General features: G+C 46.5%; 1 protein-coding gene across 1 annotated transcript; it reads left to right on the top strand.

Moving 5' to 3' along the window:
- The first annotated feature begins 204 nt into the window (after positions 1 to 204).
- Positions 205 to 21,303, top strand: LOC144821918 (uncharacterized). Its single transcript, XM_078679067.1, has 2 exons — positions 205 to 255; positions 18,618 to 21,303. The coding sequence occupies exon 2, from the start codon at positions 19,450 to 19,452 to the stop codon at positions 21,085 to 21,087; it is 1,638 nt and encodes a 545-aa protein (XP_078535193.1). The 5' UTR covers positions 205 to 255; positions 18,618 to 19,449; the 3' UTR covers positions 21,088 to 21,303.
- Positions 21,304 to 22,022: the final 719 nt, after the last annotated feature.

The following is a 22,022-nucleotide window of genomic DNA, read 5'->3' as shown; positions in this document are numbered from 1 at the left end:
AATGTGCCCCCCTAGCCGCCAGGATTGGCTGGTGGCACACACACACTGCCTCTGCCACCGTGCCACAACTTAATGGCCAATCACTGCATGGCTTCACAGTGAAGCTATGCAGTGATTGGCCATTTCGCCGGGATGCGTGGGTTCCGTTTACTGCGCTGCTGTGAAGGGAAGTAAGTAAAGTCAGTCTGACGATGATCGGGATGACGGGATCTGATCCTCCATCGAGTTCGTGACCTGTAAGAAGAACACCCAACAGTAAGACCTTAAACCTGCTACCTATTACCCTGTTATAAACTGACTTACACAATGTCAAATTCTATTCTGGGTGTGCAGGCTCCTTCCCTTAACAACTTGGGCTGCCGCTGTTGTCTGTCTGGCCATCTTCGTGAAAAAAGCACTCTGGTATTGTGAACGGAGTGTTTTGCACGACAAATGTATTTTGGCTGTGTAATCTTTTTGAAGATCAGTTATTCGAACCTCTAGCCGTCCTCCATAAGCCTAGCTGATTATATCTCCACGGATGCATGCTTCTCCAAAGCCTGTGAATTGTTTACATCTCCCGCCGGGAACAGAGCAGCGGCGGGAAATAATGACCGGCCTGTCTTCTGCAAATGTGCGTCGTTTGGACTCTGTTTAGAATGGTCAAATAAATTAATTCTAAGTAAGTCATCGGTAGATTCATTCAAAAGGTTAGGTTTCCCTTGTCAGATTGCCATAACTACTTAATCATATTCTGAGTGGGTGTTCAAATCGCCAGCACATGTTTCATTCATCATTTGTGGTTAGACTAGACACTAATTGGTTTATTATCTTAGGAGCAGGAAAGCATGACTAGGATACCCACGGCTATTACAGTGGTCATCTCACAATAATGAACTACATATTCGGTCATTAAAAGAGAACCCGAACTATGTTTTTATAATGAAGACATTAGCCTTGACAAAACATTGTGTAACTGTGCTGAATATTTCCCTTGCTTCTTTCTGCGCACATTGTAAGCCTGTCCAGCAACCGTGGGCACACTCCTCTTACTCTTTCTAATATGCCAGTCAGATTCTCAGCATTCAGAACGTATTCTCAAGTAGTGATGCTCATGCTGCCACTCAACATCACTCTAGTGACACGACTAATCGACTCAGGAATCAGATTCGGTGCAGCAAGGAAGTGACGCACAGTGTCAATCATGGTATTCAGGGATCGTCCCTTGAGCAGTATCTCACTTCATTACAGAATACGTAATTTGCGTGAAACAGTAACCTTTTCATTACACAGTACAGAAATGCAGTCTGATGATTCTGTGGACTTAATGCCTCCATATTTCCCCCTGTGTATTCAAAGTAGTAAGTACTATGCAGCAGGATATACATCAAGGTGCCAGTGGGAGTCAGTCATCTGTGGTTGTTTAACTGCAGAGTATAACACGCAGTCTTGCAATGTTCTGTGACAAGCCAGGAGGAGTAACTCTTCACTGTTAACCTCTGTACACCAAGGTGGATTGAAGCGATCGAGTCGCAATCTGTAATGTTTATGGCTGTCTCAGAGCCTTATTTTGCTGCAGCCAGCATTGGTGTCCTGCTGTGCTGTCTGTGATGTTTGATTGGCCTGTCCATTTTCTGCTTTGTGCCACTCGCTGGCAATCAAGGAGGTTGCGAGGGTCAACCGAAGATAAAGTAAGTGATCGGGGTGTGGCACACGACAGTGTGTGTGGGGGTGTGCGTGTGTGTGTCAATGAAGCTTCGTAAAATATTTTCACTATTCAAAAGCTAATGCGATTGTCTTTATCAGTGGTTGTGCCTGTGTTTCTACAGACCTTTGCGCCATTAGTGTCGCTGCCTTTTATAGCAGCCGAGAGATGAAAAGTTGCCTCCTGCAGTCAGCCGGCGCTGACTTGTGACAGCAGAAGGTATTTCTGTAGGGCAGGGGATCATTAAAGCCCAGATGACCTAAGGGTATTGGAAGGTTACAGAGGGTGCAGGAAGTGACTGTACTACAGAAATGAGAACTTCCAGGAAAAGGTCAGCACTTTGGAAGGACCTTTTCGAAAACCCTTTCATCTCCGTGGAATGAACACTTGAGCTCAAATTCCTCCATCGAGTTCGTGACCTGTAAGAGGAACACCCAACACTAAGACCTTAAACCTGCTATTACCCTGTGATAAACTGACTTACACAATGTTAAATGCTATTCTGGGTGTGCCGCCTCCTTCCCTTAACAACTTTGGCTGTTGTCTGGCCATCTTCGTGAAAAAAGCACTCTGGTATTGTGAACGGAGTGTTTTGCACGACAAATGTATTTTGGTTATGTAATCTTTTTGAGGAAAGCCATTAAATCAGGCAGAGACCACTGAAATAGTCAACAAAGCCATACAATCACAAGCAAAGCGCAAACTCTTTTATGTATTGAAAACAATAGGTCTGCCTTCAGCCAGCTAAAAGCCAAAACTTAAAAAGAAACTCCACAAAAATAGAGTTGGCAGCAAAACCAACCTGAAAGATTAAGTCTTGCTGGAACCATTTTCAATGTAACTAAGAAAATGCAAAATGTAAACCAATTTCAATTTTTATTTGCTTCATTCGAAGTAAAATTCATAAAAGCAGAGTTAAAAACCATACCATTGTTACAATATCAAGGAAATCATTGCAATTAGACCATACTAAACATGCTTGATAAAAAAACTTAATAGGTTTTTTTTTTAAATTCAATAATCCAGTTAAAAAACCAAAACATTGCTGTTTGCTAAAAAGGAGTTTAGTAGATTGTCCCCTGTAGTACTTCTATTTTCAGCAATGCATCATTATAAAGTGCAACAAATATAACTAGTGCAAAAATACAAGAATGGAATGAACAAACTACCCATCCGACCCTAACTCATATAACACTAGAGAAATTTATTCCTAATAGCCCATGACCAACCCAGGAATTTAGCAACTGCGACCGTTATTACTGGTGCTGTCTCTGTGCAAATTATTCTTAGGGCAACCGTGCTATCCCTTGTGCCAAATAACTTACATAGGGGTTTAAGCCACACTCGCCTGGGGGAGTTATAGGCATTGCAAGCGAATAGGGAGTGGCCAATGGTTTCCTTTTCACTTTTACACACTGGGCACATGTTTGAACTTCCTTTGAACCATCTTCATGTTACTGCTCCTAAGGGCAGAGACCCCACTCTTAGTTGGAAATACAGTTTCCTGTCGCCAGGTTTTAAAATAAAATCCCCAAAAGGTTCTAAGCTAGGGAAAGGTTTGAATCCCAGGAAGCGCCCTTCCATAGACGAAGATTCTGCAGCATGCCAATTCTGAATCTCTACCATTTCCCAATATTTTTCTTTGAGTACCTTTTTGGGAGGAAATTTGGCAGCCTCAGGGGTCTGCCACAACCCAGGCATACCCATTTCTTTCAAGGCTTTGGAAAGTTTGTTTAACCAATGAATCTTATGGAACCTGTCCGCTTTTAAAACAACCAGAAATCCCAAGGCATGCTGGGATAGTTCAGGGGTTACCCAGATCCTTCGCCAGTATAAAAGGGGTCGCAATCTTGCACTATCCAAAATGGCCCTTCTGCCCAAATCGTTACGTAGAGGTTTAATGGGAGTACTCCTAGGGAGCCCAACCAGATTTTTTAGAAATTTGTTTTCTACAAGTGTTAGGGTAGTTAATTTCTCATAGCCCCAAATCTCGGCACCATAAAGTGCAGAGCTAAGTGCCTGGACCTCATAAACTTGCAGAGCCGGATGTATCGGCTTTGTTTGTGATTTCGTGTGTTCTCTAGTGATTATACCTGCCTTCTGGGTGAGCTTAAGGGCAGACATTTCTATGTGTTTCTTCCAGTTGCTGGATTTGTCCATATGTATACCCAAATAAACAAAATCAGGAACTCTCTCTGGCTTTTGCCCACTCATATAAAAGTTCCCCTTAAAAGAGCGGTGCTGATTGAAAACCATAAGTTTTGTTTTATCTATATTTACTTCTAATCCCCTGTCCACACAAAAAATTTCGAAAATTCTTAGGGCTCGCTGCAGACCACTAGGGGTCTTTGATGTTATCAGGGTATCGTCAGCAAATAATAGAATGGGGGTTTTCATTCCTGCCAGGGATGGCGCGTCCAGATCACTTGAAAGCATACCCTCAACTACCCCATTAATATACAATGAAAACAAAGTTGGGGCCATGGCGCAACCTTGGCGGACACCTCGTTCCACCACAAAGTCATCTGTTACCTGCCCATGACCCCCCCATTGAATTTTTGCGTAATTAGATTCATGCAGTCTCATCACTAGGGTCAAAATTTCTACCGGCATGACTAGCTTATGCAGCACCTCCCATAGCTGAAATCGAGGCACTAAATCAAATGCTGCATGCAAATCTATAAAAGCTGCATAGATGCTACCATTACCTAACAAAACGGTTTTCCAACATAGTAAGGCAAATCGGAAGATCTGGTCGACAGTGCTGGTCAACCTCCTGAAACCAGCTTGAAAAGGAGATAAGATGTTCTCGAGTTCGACCCAGTTTAAGATCTTATTTAAAGTCATTTTCACGATTATCTTTTGTATCGTGTTTATGAGGCTGATGGGCCTATAATTCCCAGGGTGGGTTTTATCCCCTTTTTTATAAATTGGGATTATAGCTCCACGCCATGAATTGGGTACGGGTGCTCCCCGAGCTACAGCATTGGCCAATTTTAAAATGTGTGTGTCCAATTGCATATTAGGATCTAAAAACAAGTCAGCCGGGACCCCATCAGGCCCTGGTGCTTTCCCTCTGGGGAGTGTTTTAAGGACTCGATTTACATTCTCCTTGCTAAAAGGTGGATCTACACAAAGTGTATTCCACAACTTCCCTATACCTATCATTAGGGCTACATGCATATTGAGGGCCATAGTGGTCCACCCAAATCCTTTGACTCACAAAATTTGTGGGAGGTGCAGGGTGTCCATGATTCCCCCACTTAATAATGCTCGAAAAGAGCTTAGAGTCTTTGGCAAGGCTAGCTAATAATTAATTCTGCCAGTGCAATTCGTCCCACCTTTTCTTAGCCAAATGGACTATTTTCTTATAATTTTTCCTAGCATTGCGAACCGCGGGAGGATGCCCTCTTTTAATCGCGGTTCCTAGGGACTTCCTTGCAATTCGGCAATTCTCATCATACCACCCCACTCTTGCTGGGGAAGGAATTACCCCCCTTGGCTTCGTAACAGTCTTCCTGAAGTGGACCCCGATATTTCTAAACAGTCTATCGTGTAGATTCGTAACTTGGTTCATACCCTCCGCTTCCCCCTTTAGTCTGTCTCTCAATAGCAGATAAGGTTTAATCCAACTCCTCATTGATGGATCCCGTGGCCTCATCATTTACTAGAACCTGTGCCCACTTTACCCTCCTCATATCATTAGTTGGTACCGTCTCGAATAGCGGGACCTGCTCTACCAGATGTAACTCCCCTTGAAGCTTCCCCAAAAATGTGTGGGTGACACACAAGGGGTTGTGATCGCTTTCCTGCCTCGTGACCACCTCCATGTCCTGGACACTCGACCATAAAGCCAGATTACAGAAAACAAAATCAATTCTGCTTTTTGAACGTCCATTGTTAAATGTACATTCCCCCTGACTATCACTCTTTGTATGCCCGTTTAGGGCTCTAATCCCTCTCTCACAACAGATTGAGTTCATCTGAATTATGTTGTCAGTCCATCTGAATTATGTTGTCAGTCCATCTGTCCTCTGGTTTGAGATCCAGTTTCGGTATCCCCCACTCTGTATCCTCCGTTTCCCCCAGTACCCAATCCCCGCTTCCTAGTGGCTCAAAGGTCCTATTTAGGTCACCGGCGATTATGATATTATTATCGCACGGTTGAGAGCCCATTATAGAGTCCAAGGCGCCCAGAACTTGCAATTTAGCACCCCCAGTCCCTCTAGCATATGTATTATAAATGTCTAGTGTACTTAGATTGCCTAAGGGTATCCTGATCAACTGAAGATCTCTATTGTTAGTGTGGATCTCAAGAGGGTTAACAAAGGTTTCTTGACGCAATCACATCGTTAACCCCCCTTGTGGCCGGCCCTTAAGTCCCTTGGATGCTGGAATGGAATAATTCAGGAAACCCTGTAAAAACAGGGGCTCCGTTGCCCAAGTTTCTTGAAACAGGCATATATCAAAGCCTTTTACAAAGTCCATCCATTCTGGGGACTGCAATCTGGTGGCAAGCCCTGCGATGTTCCAGGAGATAATTTTGCTCCCCTGCCCACCACAAACGCGCAGTGGCCCAGTAGGGCCTCGCTTAGCTATCGAGAGCCCTTTTGGGCTAATTGAGGGGCAATCCCCTGCCTGGGGCTCAGCAATATTTCTGTCACTCCCCCCCCGATGATATTCCATTTTGTTTTCTCTCCACATCAGGCTGAACTCCCACTAGAATATCCTTGCTATTTACCCTACAGCTTAGGCTGGTCTTCCCTCCAGCGTGGATTACAGCTTCAGTCTTTCCACTTTGATGCTTATATCTCAAATGATCGCGGACCAGTCAGTTGCAATCATTCAAGCCTGAGAGTGCTGCATATCGGTTTGCTAGATTTAGGGGGGAGTAGCCCTCGTGTCTATTCGCTGGAATTGCCATCGGATGGCTTAGCGCCGGGTTTTCTGATGTCTCTAATCTTCTTCTTGCAAACAACCTATCATTCTGACCCCCTCTTCTCCATTTAATATGGAGATCGACCATCTGTGACCTATAAAAATAGCCAAGGGGCAAGATCTCAATTCCCGGACCAGCAAGCCCCCCTAGGTATTCACCTTCCCTAAGAATCCTTTCTGTTAATAGGCGGGACCTAAAGTTTACCACAATATAATCACCTGCCCTGATCTTACTTGAGTAAACCAGTAATCAGAGTCCTCGAGCCTGAAGTAACCTGTCAAGCAATGCAGGACTCAAGGCGTGACCCAGAGCAAATAGGTTTGTGGCTACGCCGGTCTTGGTAGGGACTGTGATGATGGAGCAGCAAGAGACGGCAGCAACAACATCTCTCAAAAGCCAGTGCTTCTCTCAGACCCAGAGCATTTCTGCTGCAGATACATGGCGGTGAATGCATTAAAACCACATAATATTAGGTTCTCCCCCAGATTTGTGCACTGGTTCTTCTGGAGAGCCGCCCAACTGTGTTCATGGCTCTGTAGCCAGCCCTTGTAGTTCTTCTACCCTCTCTAGGAGGGAGAGCAGCCTACTGCTGGGTTGCTATTACATGCATATCTGATATTTTATTAATTTTACAGGTTTCTTTATCACGCTGTAAATTTTGCTCTGTCATTTCGCTTTTTTGCCCATGTATGTTTCCTATTCCTCCCCTGTTTTTTGTTATTTGACTAGTTCATTCATCCTCTTTTGTATGGTTTAAGGGAGGGGTAGTTCCACTTGTTTTGTTCTGCTTTAGAGAATATGCTGTAGAACCTTGCATGGTCATTCTGTGACCATGCAAGGTTCTACAGCATAATAATAAGCAGCTACCTATGTTATGCCATCTATTAATGAAATAACTGCACTTTCACAATTGCTTTATTAACCTTCCTGCTTTTTCAAATTTGCTTGAAAATGCACGATTTTTCTTCTTTTTTTTCAAAATTTTCTTGGGGGGGGGTTATCCCCCCAAACCCCCCTTATGGAGTTCGGGCTCGCTCGCTGCGCTCGCTCGCTACGGTGCAATATGCAAATCACTTTGCGCCCCACCACTGTGAAATGTCACCCACCGCCCCTGGGGCAGGTGCACGAGCAAACAACCTTGGCACAGATACAGACGGCAGGGTTTTTCCCCCCTAGGCGCCCTTGGGCGGAGCGCGGCGGCCGCGTGTGGGTACTGGGGCGTCCAGGTGCAAGGTCAGGGAAGAGTGATTCTGTGCCACCCTCACTGGGTAGCCTGCAGGCAAGGCGTGTCCCTCCTTGTGCTGCTTCCCTTGGGCGGGGGTGTGTCCTCCCAAATGCGTGGGCCCACGTGTTGTTGGGCAGGCCTGGAAGTAGGCCAGCAGGCAGGAGTTCTGGGCTGTAACCCTCAGATTCGGGCAGACAGCGTGAGGCACAGGCATGCAGAAGGGTGGGGGCACGTGTACAGACAGGCCCCTGATCGCAAGGGTCGAGCCTTCCCTCCGAGCGTGCGTGCAGGCAGGCAGGTCAGGACACACTGTGATGAGCGCGGGGCTTCACCCACCGGCTCTACCGCGTGGTAGTGGAAGCTCGGCTGGGTAGCAGCAGTGTGGAGTATCTCACGGGCGGAGGCGGCGCAGCGCTGGGCTTGTAGGAGCGCTCGCTCGCCCCCCCCCTACCGCGCAGGGTAGGCCAGTGTGGTGCCCAAGACATCCGAGCAGGGGGAGACGCTAGGCCGCAGGATTGGGCCGTACTCTATAATAACTGACACGCACACAGGTACTACTATTCTGGCCCGAAGACCCTGAGCCTTCTTGCGCCCCTTTATTTATGCCCTCGGGCGAGCCTGCCCTCGGGATGCGTGGCTGCACATAAACAATCATTGACGTTTGCTGTTTCCATGTGTGCTGCACAACGTGGCACACATGGAAAGAGCAAAAACAAGAAGAAATAAAGCATTTCTACTCGTTTCGCCTGTTTAAGACCAGGTTTTCCCTGGTCTTAATTTTGAAGCTACCTCCTATCTACGCTGCTCTTTTAAATAGGGGGCTGTAAAAAAATCACGCTAGATACAGCTTGAAATGGTGCCTTATTTGCAAGGCAGTGTTAAGCCACATTAAGTGGCTTAACGCTGCCTGGTAAACAAGGAAAAGCTCCTATCGCCATCACAACATCACTGACAGTGACGTAGTGGTGGCGATAGGGGCTTGTAAATATGCCCCAAGGGTGAGTTAGCTGACCACCTGTTCACAGCACAGGGACACAACAGCTGAGAACCCTGCTGGGGTAAGTCGGTAGCCTAGAACATTCAAGTTGCCGCAAACTGTAAATTTCGGTACTTCAGTTGGCGACTCCGCCGGTACTCCGAGTTGGGGTCGTCCCTCCGTATCTGGAAAGTAACGGGACATTACGAGGGGTATTCTCGGGCGGGGGGGTGGACTGACCAAAGAAAAAGGGTTACTCCACTTTTCCGATCGGGAAGAGCCTTGGCTGCTAGTGGCCCCACGCCGGAGTCCTACGGTTTAAACCCGGAAGAATAGATCGATTGGCAGTGGAGAAATCTGCAACCGGACCTGAGTGCACCAGGTGAGTGTTTGTCTCGTTTCATGTTGGATATCCTTCTGCATTTGGATTGGAATTTGGTGGTCATAGACCACGGAGATCGTGGTATTTTGAGAGGTGGTTTGACGGGACAGTATTGAGACTGCACGGGCGGACCCCTCTAATTTGTATTTGATAGAGATATGACTAACACGCCTAAGTGTGAATTGTGAAACGTTCAAACCTGGCCGGATCGCCCTCTGAAATGCCGATGGTCATGCTTGGGTAGCACTCGGACAGATCTGGAGCGGTGCTTGAAAAAGCGGGCTAAGCCAGCATAGTCCGGGAGGTGAACCAAGAAGACCATTGGATGGTCGGTAGGTCGGTCTGTGGTTATGAAAAACCTGTGTGGCTATCTCTAGGCAGCCCCTATGGTGAGGCTGTTTTGATCTTTGGTTCATTGACTTTGGAACATACCGGTTCTCCACAGACGAGAGTCGACGGGCTCCGTCTTTTGATTTGGGCTAGCATTGGTTATTGGTTTGTCTTGTCCGAAGTTCAATCTGTGTTCTGTGTTCGTTTATTTGTATTACGATTTTGGGTTATGAATGAGTGACTGAACGAATAACTGGACATGGCCATGTATGCGTGAAAGTATTGTAAAATAATAACTTGCCTTTTCCTTCCCACAGCTACAGTTAGAACCGTAGTGACACAATGCCGTGCTTCAGTAAGCTATGTTTTGGCTGTTCCAGTCCAAATAGTACCAGATTAGACGAAAGCCAGCCGCCCCCTCCGGAAGGTACTCCCAGCCATGATTTATACTGTAAGCACGGGATTGGCCCCTTGATATTCAATCGGTTCGGGCACAAGTACACCAAGGATAATGCATTAATTATTTACAAGAACGTCTGTTCGCAAATTGCAGCAGATAGTCCATGTTCGATACCCTGAGGACATGGCAGAAAGAGGCCACCCGCAGAATAGTGAGAGCCGAGAAATGAGTAAACATGAAGCAAGGACAGACCGTTACGCAGAAAGCAATTGCACATGACAAAAACCAGACCGAGCAGAACATCGAGTACCTAGATAGACAATTTCGGTTAGAAGTAGATAAGAGTTATGTTGTCCGTAAGGAAGCTGAGGATGAGATAGAGGATCTGCTGGATGTTCGCCCCCCTCCGCCATATGCCCCACAGCGGATATATCCAGCGGTGCCTCTAACGGCGCCAACAGCCCCTGTGGCATCGGCTCAAGAGGGAACCCCGCACCGGGCTCCCACCAATGTGCCAGGTACCATTGCTTCCTCTGCTAGGAACTTAGCCACCCTGCTCCCGGAAACGCACCGCCCCTTGGGGGCTGCGAGTGTCTCCCCAATGCTATTACCCTTGTCTAGCCCCGTAGGAACTTCCCAGTCAGCTAGCGCGACACCCGAGTGCCGGGGTCGGGCTCCGATTGGGGATCCAGAGGGCTTGCATATTAGGCGGTTATTTACGAGAGGGTCTGTAGGTTATGGAGAAAAGGAAGCAATAGCTGATCAATCAGTTAGATGGATGTATAAAGACATATACACCTTGACGGATATATGGAGCACCATGAAAGATTTTGAACCGGTGATGCAACAGACCGCCCTACAGCACATGTCCCGATTTCTCATTGAAATATGGGAACAAAGTTTTGGAGAAAGGGGATTAGCCCCACAAATTCTGTATGACATAAAGGATCGCGCCCATAGGTTCGAATTAAGCCCGGAGGAAGTTTATAAGAATGTTGACACTCTGGTGGGTTCCCTGAGTTAGGTTCCCAACACCCCATGAGGGAGGTGCACCCTATTTATCATCCCGAAATTCCCGAACTGCGCAATGATCAGAATGTAATAACACGAGACACGAGACCGAGTAGATGCCAGGTTTCAAGAACAGTGGGTGTACACCCCATGGAAACGAAGTGAAGTGTTGGCTTTAAAAGCTCAACTTCCTGATCCCCGTAAGAACCCCACTGCCTACTATAAAGAATTAACAGAGGCAGCGTCTTCCGCTGTCATGACTTTAGCAGATATTGAGTTGTTCTTCGGATTATTGGTTCCCGTAGATATATGGCGGCAGGTCCATGATACTCCCCACGCGGCCGAGTTGGGGGGTACCAGGGAGGAGCTTAGGGCATTGGATAAAGACCGTAAGCCGGGAGATAAGCCGAAGGCGGAAATAATTGCTTTACCAGCAAAGATCATAGCGTATATGCACACATTGATTCCTCCACGAAAGGTGGATTGTTATAAACTGACTGCTTGTAAACAGAAGAAGAATGAAAGTGTCTCCGATTTCTTTACCAGATTCGAGGGAACTTTCATCGACTTTAGTGGTCTGGACCTCGCCAGCGAGGGTGGAATACGATTATTTGTGAATAGATTTGTAACTAATTTGATACCTGAGATTTCGACCAGACTGTAAGCGGCGGAAAGCACCTGGACCACGTCCTCCCCTTCTATCATATTAAGCATGGCCCAGTATTACGAGCACAGGGAAAATGAGAGCAAGGATAAAGATGAAAAGAAGACTAAGGATCTTAAAACTCGAGTGTTGTTGCAGCAAGTTATGAGGGGTTGAGGTACAGGGAGAGGCGCCAGAGGGCCCGGGTCCAGCGGGCCGGTCTCCAGGGGGGGAGGAGGAGGTCAGCCCTCCCGATGGGGACCCAATCAGTGCGCGTATTGTAGAGAGGAAGGCCATTGGAAAGATCAGTGTCCATGGCTGCTAGCACAGAACGGCGCAGTCAGAGGAAGGGGTAGAGGACGCGGCGGCCCAGAACGAAGTGATATGCATAGAGAAGAAGCAGCGCAGGGAGAACACGAGCGGAATCATTTCGATAAAGCACGAGGCACAGGTAGGCAGTACTACAATGAAGATTATGGTTTTGAAGATCAGGATAAATTCGTAGATGTATAGGACAGCCAAGGACAGAGTGGGGGCCAAGTGTCGATACCGGTCATTCAGCAGGGACCCTATGTGACAGGGGAATTGATGGGGACCACTGATAAGTTCTTGATTGACACAGGAGCAATGAATAGTTCGGTTGCTCGCTCGTTGGTCCCAGGGGCCGCTCTGCCGAGCATAATAATGTCTCAGTGGGATTTTCAGGAGTTCCTGTAATCAGCCCCATCTCTCAGCCCCTCCCTTTCACGATTGGCCCGTACACTATGAACTCTCCATTCCTTTTAACTTCCAGTTGTGGAGAGGATCTTTTGGGTTTGGATATGTTGAAAAGATTGAATGCTAAAATACATTGCTCTCCTGATGGTGTTTATTTGACTATTCAAAATCCCGATGTAAGTACAAGACAATGTTTTGCTAAAAATGACCCATTGCCACCTGAATTTGCGGACATATCGCCCAGTTTATGGGCAACAGGAGATGCGGATGTCGGTAAGCTAGACATTCCCCCTGTCCGCATTACATTGAAACCCGGTGCTAGACTGCCTCGCATACCACAATACAAGATCTCCCCAGCGGGAGAACGAGCTTTACTTTCTACAATACAAGACTTGATCGATAAAGGGGCGGTCGAAGAAACTGCATCGAACATCTGTAATAGCCCCATCCTACCTATTTTGAAAAAGGCTCCTGAGACAGGGACCTCTGAAAAAGTGGATGTCTATCTGACATTCTAGAAGCCATACCATCCAACTATAGTCTTCTGAGAATCGACAGACAAAAGCAACGTGGAGGCGGACTTGCACTCATCTGTAAAGCAGAATTAGAATGCACTTTAACTAAATCTGCCATAATTAACAGTGAGTGCGGAATATTTACTATTAAATTAGAACCCACCACTACAATTACAGGTCTACTTATCTATCGACCTCCAGGAACTGCGGGTCCTTTCTGTAGCCAACTTATTGAATCAGCCACCCAGTTAGCAATAAGATATAAAAACCTTATTATCTTAGGCGATCTGAATCTTCATTTCGAAGACACTAACTCTAAAGAAGCACAACTTTTAGCGACCGCTCTTAACTCGGTAGATATAAAACTTCTTTCCACTAGTCCCACTCATCAACAAGGATATCTCCTAGATCCGATTTTTGCAAATTGGGAGGGAATTAAGACCTTTCCCCCGATCCCTTTAATTTGGTCTGACCACAACATGGTACCTTTTGAAATAACAAGAGAACCCACAAAAACCGCATTTACAAAACTCCCTTTTCATAAGCGCCGAAACTGGAAAAAATTCACCCCGGAACTCTTCAAAAGCAAGCTAGATGAGCAACCCCCTACTACAGGTCACTCCTTGCAAGAAGTATGGGACAACTACGAACTATGGATAAGAAAAGCACTAGATAAAATCGCCCCATGGACCACCAAACTTCCAGCTAGACAATCTAAAACCGCTCCATGGTTTTCAAAGAAACTCAAAATAGCAAAAGCCCAATGCAAATCAATAGAGCGTAAATGGAGGAAAAATGATGCACCTGAACTTAAGGAGAGCTACAGAACTGAGCTAAAAAAATATCAAAAAATGGTTAGAATAGAGAAAAGTCAACATTTCAAAAACAGAATTGAGGAGGCAGACAATCCTACGAAGGAGTTGTTTTGCGTTTATAAAGAACTCACAACCACCACTCGATTAAATACTCAAGATACGTATTCTACTGAAATATGTGAACAAATCGCTGACTTTTTCGTAGAAAAAGTGGAAAAAATTCATGCCACTTTCAAAAACTCCACAATTCCCGCAAACAGTAATGTAGGCAATAAAGCCTTCCCAACGCAAAAGTCTTCACTCACCACGTTCACTACGCCAGATAAACAGGATCTACTGAACATTATTAATGGAATACATTCAGGTTCCCCTAGCGATATGTGCCCACAGGAAAAAAGTAAGGAAGTTATGGAAAACACACTAATTGATCAAATCAGTTATATGATCACTCTATCCTTCCAGGAATGTTACGTTCCAGAAGCTTGGAAAACTGCTCAAGTAATGCCTTTAAAAAAGAAACCTAACATTCCCATTTCCCAACTCCAAAACTTAAGACCAATTTCACTTCTTCCATTCTGTGCCAAAATCATAGAAAAGGTAGCAAACAAACAAAAAATTGAGTTTCTGGAGAAAGAAGCCCTCATTCACCCCTCCCAATCGGGATTTAGACCAGGACATTCTACCGAATCAGCAGTCCTATATTCCACTGAATGTATCCGGAGGATGGTGGACGAAGGCGAGACAGCAGCGTTGGTCCTATTGGACCTCAGTGCAGCATTCGACACCGTGCTGCACTCAACGCTGTTGTCTCGTCTCTCGGACATGGGAGTAAAGGGCCCAGCACTTGCCTGGCTTCAATCCTTCCTAACCAACAGATCGTTCCCGCTACACTGCCCACCCTTCAGATCATCGCCCCGCAGAGTGAGCCATGGGGTTCCACAGGGCTCTAGTCTGAGCCCTACGTTATTCAACATCTATATGGAACCCCTGGCACACATTGTAGAGGATTTTGGGGTGGGCATTGTCAGCTACGCTGACGACACGCAGTTGGTGTTCAAGCTAACCCCGGATAGTAGAGAACATGCCACCAATTTTTCAAACTGTATGTCGGCAGTAGCCACCTGGATGGATAATAATTGTCTCCGTTTAAATGGAGACAAGACCGAAGTACTGGTGGTGGGAAAAGAAATTTCCGCATGGTCTCATGCATGGTGGCCCAGTGAACTGGGAAAGCTGCCCAGTCCCGTAGAGACGGTTAGAAATCTAGGTGTCATGCTGGACTCAGACCTCTCCGGTAAGACCCAAGTTAATAAAATAACAGGAAAGTGCTTTGGCATATTAAAAGTTCTCCGAAAGGTACTAGACCTTCTTCCCATCGATGCTAGAAAAACAATAGTCCATGCCTTGATAACACCTCACTTGGACTATGGAAATGCCCTCCTGATAGGTCTCAGCCAGAAGGGCCTTCACCAGCTTCAATGTGTACAAAACACAGCTGCCCGACTGGTGCTCGGTCTCTCAAGAAAATCATCTACCAAAGCAGCCCTATCAAAACTTCACTGGCTCCCTATTAAAGAGAGAATTAGATTCAAGACCCTTTGCTACGCCCACCGTATAGCTCACAATAAAGGCCCCAACTACCTGAAAAGTCTTCTTACCATTCATCATCCAATTAGAGACTTAAGATCATCAGGCATGATGTTATTCAAACTCCCCCGAATCACAAGAGCTAAAATGGGAGGTAAATCCTTCCGTTATCTGGCCACAAAATACTGGAATGCCCTTCCACTCCACCTGCGGATGGAACCTTCCGAAATGAGATTCAGGGCAAAATTAAAAACTCATTTGTTCCCCAGTTAGTAAGTTGTCGGATAAGCTCTATGACATTACTCCTCTGGATTTGATCTGTTTAGCAGTTAGCGCGGGGACACACAGCTTTGTGCAGCCAGGCGCTTTACAAACGTTTTATTATTATTATTATTATTATCGTTTTGTGATCGATTTACGGGAGGTTAATAAAATAGTGGTACCCCAATTCCTGGTGGTTTCGGACATCACTACAATTCTTACTATGATACCTCCCACTGCTAAATATTTCTCTGTCATCGATCTGAAGAATGCCTTCTTCAGTATCCCTATCCATCCTGATAGCAGGCAGGTCTTCGGATTCTCATTATCTGGTCGAAGCTTCAGATTCTGTAGCGCTCCTCAAGGTTATAACGAAAGTCCTAGCATCTACAGCCAAGCCCTTAAGGTGGTCCTGGACGACCTGTCTTTGCCAGATGGTAGCGTGCTCTTGCAGTACATTGATGATTTACTAATAGCGTCTGACACTGAAGAGGGTTGTAAAGAGGCCACGGTTAGGCTGTTGCACCATCTGGCAGACAGAGGTAATAAGGTGTCCCTATCCAAGTTCCAATATTGTCGACAGGAAGTGACCTACCTCGGCCACTTACTGTCGAAGGAGGGTAGACGTTTATCACCTGAACGAATTACTACCATTTCTAACATGCTTGTGCCTTGTACTCATCGTGAAGTCTGTGCTTTTCTTGGCATTACCTCTTATTGTCGTCAATGGATTCTTAATTTTTCTCTTCTTGCTAAACCTCTGCTACATTTAACCACTAAAGATGTGCATGAACCCCTCCCTTGGACTGATGAATGTCAGTCTGCTTTTTCTTCTTTGAAATCTGCTTTGTGTTCTGCTCCTGTCCTTGGCACTCCTGATTACCGTAAACCTTTTGTACTATATGTGCACGAGGTCGACGGTTGCTCGCTTTCAGTGTTGACACAGGGTTTTGGTGGTAAGCAAACACCGTGTGCTTATTTCTCGGCCACATTGGATAATGTGGCCAGAGCACTTCCCAGTTGCCTGAGGGCCATGGCGCCTGTGGCGGCGGCCATCAGGCAATCAGAAGGGCTTGTTCTAAATTCTAATTTGACCGTGATGGTGCCGCATGCTGTGGACGCATTATTAAACAAAACAAAGACACAGCATCTGACAAGCGCGCGCCTCACGGGTTATGAATTGACTATGTTTGCCCCGCATGTGACCATTAAACGTTGTGCTACATTAAATCCGGCTACGCTGTTACCTCTCCCTTCGGGGGAACAGGCGAATGATGTCCACGATTGTATCTTCAGGACAGAAGAGGAAACGAAGGGAAGAATCGATCTCACAGATGTTCCCTTATCTGACCCCCAAGGGGAATTGTATGTGGACGGTTCTTGTTTTAAATTAGCAGATGGCACCACGACAGCTGCACATGCAATTACCACTCTAAAAACAGTAGTCGAAACATTCCGAATACCCCATCGATCAGTCCAAGCTGCTGAGTTGATGGCTCTACTACGGGCCTGTGAGCTAAGTGAGGGATTAGAGGTCAACATATTCACGGATAGCCAATACGCCTTCGGCGTTGCCCATAGTTTTGGGAGGTTATGGAGGGAGCAGGGGTTTCTCACCTCACATGGTCAAAAGATACAGAACGGACCCTCAGTATTACGATTACTTGAAGCATTGACTCTCCCCAAGAAAGTAGCAATCGTGAAATGTAGTGCTCACAAAACAGTGGTGGATGAAGTGGGGGAGGGCAATGCATTTGCAGATCAGGTAGCTAAACAAACAGCCCAGTCAATGGTGTCCTCTATGTATGTAAGCTCCTCTGCCAGATGGGTGGGGGAGTCCGACTTGTTTAATAATACTATTGAAAGTGTGCAAGAGATTCAGAAAGAAGCAACCACAGCGGAGTTAGACAGGTGGGAACAGGAAGTAGGACGACTGGATGAGAACAACTGTTGGGTGGATTTAACAGACAAACAGAGATGGTTGTTGCCCAATGCAATGGTACAGGCTGTTGTCACTATGGCCCACGGACCAGCCCATGTCGGAGCTAAAGGCATTTGTGCCTTGTTGGACGCCGTTTGGAATAACCCCAATATACAAAGAACAGCTGTACGTCTGGTTCAATACTGTATGGTTTGTTTGCAACATAACCCGGGGAAAGGAGAACCAGTTCTGAGTGGAAACTTTGCTACCCCGACATTGCCATTTGAGGTGCTCCAGATGGACTTCATCCATATGGAGCGCGTCAATAACTTAAAGTATGTACTAGTAGTGGTATGCGCCTTCAGCAAATGGGTTGAAGCGTACCCTACGAAGGAAAACACTGCCCTAGCCACCGCAAAGGCGCTTATAAAAAAAAAAAAATAATGTAATGTAATGTGTATACTTGTAAAGCGCACTGTTGCCAGCAGGCGTCCTGGCGCTGTATACAGCTGGGGAAACCGTCCTGGCTTTCCCTGTGGGATGGTCCCCGCTGGGAATCCGCAAGGTGGAGCCAGGCATCCCCGGCGTTGATGGAGCCCTTGTGGAGATTAGGCAAGCTAATGCCCAGAGTTGCCGAGTGCGACCCCTGGTTAGAGTAGGCACCGAGGCGAGAATTATCTAGTCCGCTGACCCTGGTCCACGACCCTGCCGCGTCGGGAATCGAACCCTGGTCCCGGGCCAACTTCTGCTTCCGGGTCTGCCGCCTCTAACCAGTGAGCCACACCACTCCACAAAAGAGTTCATCCCACGTTTTGGATTGCCCCGCTTGATCTGGTCTGACAACGGCGGGCATTTCCATGGGGCCCTTGTGCAGAGTATATGCAATGGGCTCCAGATAAAACAGAAATTTCACGCGGCCAGACACCCCCAGTCAGCAGGGCTGGTGGAAAAATACAATGGGATATTGAAGTTGAAAATGGCCAAAATTCAAGAGAGCACTGGTTTAAAATGGCCTGACACCCTCCCATTAGCTCTTATGTCCCTGTGGGTCACCCCACATTCACGCTCTGGCCTATCTCCTTACGAGATAGTTTTCGGGCGACCCGCTAGTGTGGGGGGCGTGCCTAGGCCGAGGTCATTTACTGATGTTGAATACCCTGTTGATTGATTACCTGTATACTTTGACTAAAGATCTTCGTTCTATTCATCAGCAGGTAGCGTCTGTACTGCAACCCCTGCCAGAGGGCCCCGGACATCGCTTGGAACCCGTCCAGTGGGTTCTGGTCAAGAAGTACGATCGAGACTCCAGCTTGGCTCCGAGATGGTCTAAGCCACACCAGATCTTGTTGGCCACCCGGACAGCTGTGAAAGTGGAGGGAAAACGACACTGGATCCATGTGTCGCACCTACAAAGGATCCCTCTTCCACTTCCCCATGACCAGCGGCACCCTGAGAGAATTCTGACTCAGGAAGGCGAGAGAGCTGTTGCCTTTGTTCCGTTTTCCGATGCTCGTGAAATTGGAGCTGAAGGAGAATTAGGGCCGAACGGGGCAGTCCCTGGAGAATCAGCAATCACCCCTGGCCATGTCCATGTTAATTTGGTTGGCAGCAGTTCTGACGAAGGTGTTGTACCTTCCCCTGTGTTATTCCCTGATCAGGAAGTGCCCGGTCATGTCCATTACAACCTGCGGCCGAGAAAGCATCACAGTACCTCAGATGACACTGTTAGGAGATAAGGAAAGACTTGGATAAAAGTAGGGTTTGCTAGTTTCTAATCTGGGGTACTGAGCGAGACACTGGACTGAACTAGTTGAGAGCTGGAACAATGATATTGTGCTCCGTTCAGAAAGAAAGACTCTGTTCTTATCACTGGCCAGGTTGTTGGAGCAAAATCTTTTCAGAAAATTTGTACCGTGAGACTTCGTCGGATGTGTATTTGGATAACAAGCCTGCCTGTGAGGCTTTGAAGGACACAGGAAGAAGAACCCTCTGGCAGGAAGGTTGTTCTGACCTCACTTAGTTACTTTGGACTTTTAGCTAGGAATGTACCCTTTTGGTCGTCTTGTAATTGAGGAGGAACTCCCTTTGGCTGCTAGATATTTGCCTTTTTATGAACCAATGTTTTCTAGTTGGACCATGCGTGTAAAAATTGCTTTTGTAGTTACAATTGCAGTCATTTTAGCAATCTTTATGGGGGTTTTTATATACTTGGAATATAAGCACCCGATGCAATCAATGATGATGTCGACCGTTACTCCCCCTGAGCATTTTATGTTCACTCTAGCACCATACAAAGAAAGGCACCGTCAAACATATGCTAAGAATGTTTTTATAGAAATGCTTCATCAGACACACAGTACTACAAATATGACAAAATGTTGGGTCTGCGGGTTGTTGCCATCTGTTATGCACAAGCATGATTTGTTCCTTTCTTTGCCTCTGTCGTTCTTAGGAAGTTGTGAAGTCTGGTTTCAGATGTTATCTGCCATGTATAATCATTATGTGGCTCACCCCAAACAGTACTCCGAGAGGGACTATGAAATGATTTTGGCCTACATTGAGATGCATCAAGGTTTTGATCCCGAGGTCAATAACGGGGAAGGATCCCTAGATCCTAGTGCCTGTATGAATGTTTATACAGATAATATAAATGATACTTGGCTAATAGATGAGTTATTTGATTTTGCCAGCTTTAACGACTCGCAATATTTTCAACAGTTTATTTCTAGAAATGTTACCAGTGAACGTATTATGCCTATCCCCATCCTGAACACCTCTTCCCCCTTCTGCATTAAAGGGGCAGGTCATGTGCAAGTTGGTATCAGCCTTTGTAATTACACGTATAATCTGAAAATATTCAGTAGCCCGCCTCTGCTGACTCCCCCGAATGTGTATTTTGTCTGTGGAGAAAATGCTTACACCTGGTTACCTCGGGGTTGGGCGGGTCAGTGTTATTTGTCCTTTCTGTATCCCCCAGTATACATTGCACCACCCGACTATCATAAGACGCATCAGTTGTACAACTCCGAATTAGCCCCTCACAGGCAGCGAAGACAGCTTACAATGACTGAGGTTGATCAGACAGACACATCCCTGCAACAGTTCACCGATTTCACTAAGGGGTTGGTTCCATTCTGGGGTCCGATATTTAATAGCCGTGAGATCAGGAGATTGTCAAGGGTGGTAGAAAACGTCATTAACATCACTACTGATATAATGGCCAATATCACAGAGGAGCTTCAGGCTACTAGACTCGTTTCTCTTCAGAATCGAATGGTTTTAGACGTTCTCTTAGCCGATCGCGGTGGTGCATGCCGGGTGATCGGCAGCTCTTGCTGTGTTTACATCCCAGACTCCGCCCCTACGGTTCATTTGGCCATTCAGAAGCTCCATCGAATAGCAGCAGAAATGCATGTAGAAAATGGGTCCTGGTCACTGTCTGGGTGGTTCTGGGGCTTTCTGAGTACATGGGGTTGGAAGGTATTACTGATTCTGGGTGGAGCGGCAGGCATCCTTTTTGTCTGCTGTCTCTGTCTGCAGTGCGGTCCCGCGTGCTGTTCATATTGTGCCTCTAGATTAACGGCAGCAGTCGCTCCTTCGACAACCCCCACCAAAGCCCAGATGCTCCAGCAGGAGATCCGTGAACTTATGCGAATGGACGAGGATCTCTTTGACGATTAGTGCCTCTTGTTATTAGCGATTCAGAAAAGGGGGTGGTGATGAACAGAGTGTCTGAATTAAGCAGACCACTCTTACCCAGTCCAAAGATCAGGGCTTGATCCATCACCGTTATTTAGCTCACTGCCCCATCCCAGCTCAGAACCTGGCTATATGCAAATTAGTCTGTCCCTGGCCCAGTGCATCATGGGAACAGGGCAGACCAAACTACCAAGCCAATTCTTCACCAGAAAGGATACAAGCTACCGGGGACCGGTTTCTGGCATTTCAGCCTCGTCGGCCCGGCTTGCTTGAATCCTGATGGAGCAGTGAGCAAGGGACTCATGTCTGAGTATACCCTGCCACACCTATAGTGGCCAAAAACGATTCTTGTTATTAGCTTCATCACGCTAAAAATAGGGTTTGAGGAACCAAAATTAGATTAGGCTTCGCACAGGGAAATAGATCGTAGTTTCTCCACTGTGTTCAGCGTGGTGTAGCTAATTACCATATTGAGACGTCCCTATGACATGAGACACCCTTTTATGTATTCAGTAACCCCCTTTATAATCATTGCCCTTTTTGCTCTCCTTGTAAATAGGTTAGCGTCGGTCCACAGGACCGACGCCATTTTGTTTAGTCAACCCACAGCACTGTTCGTAAAACCTCTTTAGCTCTGCATTTTCGCATCTCCCCGTTCTCATGAGAAATAGCCAAACACATGTAGCAAGCAGCTGCTTCTGCTTATGGGCCCCGTCAAGGTTGTAGGAGGGGGCCGACCAGATAAGCACATTCCTGCAAGCGCGGTGCGGACTCTCACCGAAACTACCAGAAGGGAGTCGACCAGCGTGACCTTGCTATACTGAGCTCAGATAGAAGCTTTGTGTGCCATATATGGGCATACCTCTTGCCCCCCCTGTACCAGCTTGTAATTTTCCATCTTAGGTAACGGTTGCAAA

Source organism: Lissotriton helveticus, chromosome 2_2 (genome assembly GCF_964261635.1).
Source record: "Lissotriton helveticus chromosome 2_2, aLisHel1.1, whole genome shotgun sequence".
NCBI lineage: Eukaryota > Metazoa > Chordata > Amphibia > Caudata > Salamandridae > Lissotriton > Lissotriton helveticus.
Note: the sequence above shows the minus strand (reverse complement) of the source record. Positions and strands in the feature narration are given on the sequence as shown.

What these genes read in the sequence shown, in the direction of transcription:
- LOC144821918 (XM_078679067.1), top strand. Translation starts at nt 19,450, where the DNA reads ATGTACCCTTTTGGTCGTCTTGTAATTGAGGAGGAACTCCCTTTGGCT.